The sequence below is a fragment of the Berghia stephanieae genome, chromosome 4, assembly GCF_034508935.2.
Source record: "Berghia stephanieae isolate SIO BIC M18660-M18661 chromosome 4, UCSD_Bste_1.3, whole genome shotgun sequence".
NCBI classification, from domain to species: Eukaryota; Metazoa; Mollusca; class Gastropoda; order Nudibranchia; family Aeolidiidae; genus Berghia; species Berghia stephanieae.
The window spans coordinates 41,607,918-41,613,917 of record NC_088363.1 but is presented as its reverse complement, the minus strand read 5'-3'; the positions used below and the strand labels follow the sequence as shown (position 1 = coordinate 41,613,917).

The 6,000-nt window shown below is 36.3% G+C and overlaps 1 protein-coding gene across 7 annotated transcripts in view; it reads right to left on the bottom strand.

Annotated features, from left to right (window-relative positions):
- Positions 1-2,874: 2,874 nt before the first annotated feature.
- The window catches only part of LOC144970595 (serine/threonine-protein kinase Nek1-like), a 45,324-nt gene continuing 42,198 nt past the window's right edge, over positions 2,875-6,000 (bottom strand). For all 7 annotated transcript variants that reach the window (XM_078910381.1, XM_078910377.1, XM_078910378.1 and 4 more), the window contains 2 exons: positions 5,773-5,908; positions 2,875-5,072 (listed from right to left, as the gene is read on the bottom strand). In XM_078910381.1, the coding sequence (XP_078766507.1) occupies positions 5,065-5,072; positions 5,773-5,908 (144 nt within the window). In that variant the 3' untranslated portion in view covers positions 2,875-5,064. The remainder of the gene's footprint in view (positions 5,073-5,772; positions 5,909-6,000) is intronic.

The window sequence follows — 6,000 nt, the reverse complement described above, 5'->3', positions numbered from 1 at the left end:
CTATACATTCGACTGTTTCCCTCCCAGCCAAGGAATTCCGGCCAGGGCCAGGACAAAACCAAGTAATCTCATTCCAAGACAACGACAGGAAACAATTGGAAAACGGGTTGGGGGGATAGAAGACACAGCGTGTACCTCCCTGCCCACTATTGGAGGTCAGGATCCCCACCCAGGGACTGTATTCAAAAAGCGGTTGACAAGTCAAGCCTGGTAAATATTGATCAATAAATTTATTGTCATTTCACCAATCTTACATCAATTAATAACAATTTAAAAAATGTATAATTAAAATTATTGTCAATAAAGAACATATTATTATCACAAGTAAATCGTAAAGCAGTTTGGGCACAAAAATAGTTCATGGTGTAAGGGAGGTAACAAATAATAATAAAAAAGATCCAAATAAAGGCTAAGGGAAATAATCAAACAAAAATCAACAAAATCGACTGGAACCACAAGTCATGGCACACACTGGGTTGTTCATTGTAATACTATGGGGAATTGGGGTCCACTACTAGTGTGTCCCCTTTTGGTATGGTCCACTTTCTGATTAGTCCACTTTCAGTATGGTCCATTCTTAGTATTGTCAGTCTAATACAAGACTGGACAACAAAATACATTGCCAATAATTGTGATTGACGGGAATAACCATTTACCTGGACAACATCTTGAGCTTGAGCTTTTATATATAGCGCAATATCCACTAACCATGCTAAAAGCACTTTACAAAGAGTCCCTGACCAACAGCAACACATAGAATGAGACATGACGCCTGTTAGGCGATAACATTACAATTTTTCCGACAAAGACAATGCTGTTAACGGCCAGGTACTCATTTTACAGTTGAGTATGGTGAGAGAATGTGACTAAAGAGCCTTTTCCAAGGACTAAACTATGTGCGAAGCTAGGCTCAAACCCAGGACCTTCCAATCCGAAAGCGAGTGTCATACCACAAGACCACATAGCCGCACAAAAAAAAAAGAAAAAAAAAAAGAAAAACAAAAGCTAAATTTAACAAAACAACCCCCCCCCCCCCAAAAAAAAAAACAAACAAACAAAAAAAAAAAAAAAAAAAAAAAAAAAAAAAAAAAAAAAAAAAAAAAAAAACAAACAAAAAAAAAAAACAAAAAACAAACAAACAAACAACAAAAAACAACCAAAAAAAAAAAAGGAAATACAAAACAAACAAAAATATTGAAATAAAATATAAAAACCCAGGGCAAAGGGATCAGATTTGTCATCTTCAAACAATTTTGGTTCCATCCAGACAACCAAAGTATAGGAACAAAAACTAATTGATTGTCAACAAAACCCAAATGATTGTCAACAAAAATGTTACATCTACAGAGTGATTTCTAATGCAGTCAGACGGATTTGAAAACAAGACAACCTTAATCCTTACGTAAAGCAATAAAAAAATTGATTGCGCATTTATATAGTGCAATATCCATTAAACATTCTCATAGGGTTTTACATAGGGGTCCCTAGCCAACAGCAAAAGTTAACATTTAGGACGAGACATGACAAGGCAATAATAAAATTTGTTGTTTGGTTTCTTTTGGACAGAGCCAATGCTGTTAGCTGCCAGGTACTCATTTTACACGAGCACGAGTGAGAATGTAAAGAAAAAGAGCCTTTTCCAATGACTTAACTTTGCACTGCTCAGAGCAAGACTCAAACCTGGAACCTATCAGTCCAAAGGCGAGTGTCATGCCACAGGACCACAAAGCTCAAACTCTAACCCTAACTCTATCCAACAACTTAACTTCAGACATGGAAGATGGGTTGTCAATGTCAGATATTCAAAATCAATTCGTCATGGGACAAACCCAATCCCCCCCCCCTTATATATGGAATGCGTGTAACATTAATAAAAACCTTCACATTAAAAAAAAAAAATTAAAATTCCCTTTATTCATCCCATAGGGGAAATTTTTCTCTAGGGTCTATTCCAAGGGGAGACCCAGGCGTCAGCCGCAGTGCAACACCGTAAATTGAGCTAGGGTGAGGTGACTTGCTCAAGGCATTTACTTCATAAATCATTAAGTAACGATGACCATAACTTGTTTCAAATGTCTTAAAACATACCTCTTTGGAGACTTTAAGTTTAAAACATTTCTGGGTCATTTTAATCTATCTACAGGGTCCCAATACTTCAGTTGGTAGAGCACTCGCTTCACTTGCAAAAGGGATCGGGCTCGATCCTGGGTGGTCAAGGTATTTTTCTGACCCCCCTGTCCACCTAGATCTGGTGGAAAGCACTTTGAGATAGACGTACCTATCAAAAGGGTAGCAAGCACCTGCTATGTCCGTTTCATGCTATAGCAACGAGGCTAAACTTTGGTCCCTGGGCCTATCAACAAAATGTTAACTTTGTAGTCAAAATGAGAAAACTATAATGCATGTTATTAATTTATTAATGAGCTGTTTTGAGGTTTTCATCTGAGTACAAATTCTTTTGACTCCGATACCCCCCCCCCCCCCCCCCCCCACCCCGATGAAAAAAAAAACAAAACAAAAAAAAAACAACTTTAGCTTTCATGTCATGCAATATCCACAAAACAAGCCAAAATCGCATTACAAACAGTCCTTAGCCAACAGCAACATATAGCATATACGACGAGACTTGACACCTGTTAGGCGATATTACAACTTTTTTCTGACAGACAATGCTGTGAACAGCCAGGGACTCAATTTACACCTGAGTACTAAGACAGAATATTATTAAAGAGCCTCTTCCAAGGACTCAACTATGCACTGATCAGAGCGAGATTCAAACCCTGGACCTTCCATATACACTCACACTCAAGTACCGTTTCCTCAAACACCTTCCTGGAACACATGATTTCCTCAAACTTATTCGAATATCCCAAATTTTTTTCTTTATTATTCTTTGCACACAATTTCGTCAAATTATAGTTTTCTAACCCTTTTTTTACAAGTCACCAGGAGTTCTAGGAAACTGTGCCCGAATGTATGACAAAAATTAATTTATAATAAAATTTATACAGATGAAATTAAATAATGCCACTTGTGTGAAATGTCTATTGCTGTAAATAATTGGATGAAATTACATTTAAAAAATAAAATACTGAGACATTCGTATCTATGATAAAAAAAAGAAATCCTATTTGATACTTCCATATGATTTTTCCATATTTAGAACAATTACATTTAATTATAGAAATTTTTCATGCCAGTATTTCCTCTCTTAAACAATGTAATAATTTATTTATTTTTAATTTAAAACAAAATGAAAAATTAAATTCCATTAAGCAGATATTATGTACCATTTGTCTATGGAGTAAAAGAAATGAAATTTATAATTAGAAAAATCTTGAATCTTAACTATTGAAATTGAAGGCTGTGGGTTTGTTTGTTTTTGCTTTTAAGGGTTTTACGGCGCTTGCATCACATTAAGGTCATAGCAATGCCAGTATAAAGAAAGAAAATGGGAGAGTAAAAAGTTCTAGAATTACAATTAAAGCACCCAAGAAAAGGTAAGACAAAGGGGAATCGGTCCAAATAGGAAACAGATGCAGATTCCACACACACTATCAATGTACTTCGTTTGAGATCACCTAAAAGTCTCATCCAGACACAAGCGCAGGTCCCCACGAAGAGGAACATACTCAAATGTTTACAAATCATATATAATAAGTAAACAAAACATAATACAGTGCATAACAGAGAACACACTCAAATGTTTACAAATCAGACCATGTAAACTCAATTTCAGTTGATGTTTGTTTACATCTAAAGTACTGTATGTGTTGTTAAGTCATAAATTAACTGTCATTATTTTTTAAGTAAACAAAACATAATACAGTGCATAACAGAGAACACACTCAAATGTTTACAAATCATAAATAATAAGTAAACAAAACATAATACAGTGCATAACAGAGAGATGATATACAAGACAAAAAATATCAGCTCCCAAAACTCTAACTATACATTTGACTGTTTCCCTCTCAGCCAGGGTATCTGGCCAGGCCCAGGACAAAACCAAGTAATCTCGTTCCAAGGCAAAGACAGAAAGCATGTTGGAAAACAGATGAAGGAGGATAGAAGACAAAGTAAGTGCCTCCCTGCCCACTATGGCTGTGGGTTTGTGAAATCCTGCAGTTGTGGAATGTTTAATCTTGTGGCTTACAGACTCAAAGCGGTAATATCTTGGGATGTATGCTGTTTTTGTTTTACGGCGCTTGCAAAACATTTAGGTCATTTCAGCCCAGTAAAAAAATGGGATCGTAAAAAATTCCACATTTACCATTGAAAACACGAGAGAAAAGTCAAAGGGGAATAGTTCAAATAGGGAACGGATGTAGATTCCAAGAGTATATTATATGTGTATTTAGGTTGAGATCACCTAAAAGTCTCATCCAGACATAAGCACCGGATCCCAATAAGAGAAAAACACCCAAATGTTTTCAAATAGAAAACAAAAAATATAACAGTACAAAACAGAGAGATAATTTACTATGAAAAAAATTATTATCTCCCAAAATTATAACTACACATTTGTCTGTTTCCCTCCCAGCCCAGGACTCCAGCCAGGCCATGACAAAACTAAGTGATCTCATTCCAAGACAAAGACAGAAAGCAAGTTGGAAAACAGAAATAGGGGGTAAGGAGACACAGCAAGTGTCCTCCCCTGTCCACTATGGGAGGTCAAAACCCACCTCCCAGTAGGTTGGGATGATCAAGTTGTCAAAAAGTGATTATAAAATATAAATGTCCAGAAATACAAGATTTTCGTTTTTGTCACTTTCAAAATCGATATCCATTGCACTCAATAAATCATATAATCACATCTGTGGAATGACTATTTTTATGTAATGTAAGCTTGCTGTTGTAAGTACTAGATATAAATAGTAAAGCAAATCGGTAATATTGGATGAGATGAAAACATAATTGGTGTATCTCCTTCATCGTCCATGTTGCCTCCTGGGTCAGCGTGACCCACAACATCGTGTAAACTGGGTCAATGTGACCCATGCCCCAGCGTCTGCTGTGATTTTTGGTGTATAGGATAGGCTGGATCTTAGCCACACAACGTCATCAATTATCTGTCAGATTATACGAAAAAGATACAGGTGAATTTAGGATTTCATAAAAGGGAATGTCTGTAACTGTCGGATCAAACACTCATTGAAAGACTTCGATTTTAGTTAACAAGCTCCAATCGTCATTCACCTCAGTCCAATGAGTCACGTGTTATTCTTACACTCTACAGAAATCAACAAATCAGTGGATGTTTGAATGGAAAGAATCAGTTTGCACCCATTTAAATTATCAGTAAAAAGTGAAAACAATGGACATCTAAGATGCCGGTTGGCTCAAATCCCTTTTTTCTCCACAAAGAAAGCAAAACCCAAAATAGGATTTTTAAAAATGTAAAAAAGCAATATAACATGTGATATCATTAGCCACAACCACAACCATCATCACCACATCACTATCACCAACACCACCATTACTACCACAACAATCACCATCAACATCACATCACAATCACCAATATTACTACTACAACCATCACCATCAACACTACATCACTATCACCAACACCCCATTACTACCACAACCACAACATCACTATCACCAATGCCACATCTACTATCACAACCACCACCATCATCACAAACCAAAACCATATCACTATCATCTGGCTATCATGACACTATATCAAGACAATAGCCAGTGACTGACACTACAAAAAAAAAAAAAACACCCCATCAACATTTGACCTTTGACCTCTATCCATACCTTCTGTAAAAGCAGCAGTATCCGACATGACCAACTGGAATATTTTAGGGAAAAGATGTTCGTGTTTCTTGCCAAGCATGTCCATGGCAATCTTGGTGCCTTCCTCCAGACTGCCGTCTTCGTCTTCTTGAAGTTTCTGATTCAAACACAGAAAAAAAATATAAAGATATTGAAATACAACAACAAAACACTTTTTTTATCTTAACCAAAAACTTTTACACCATATCT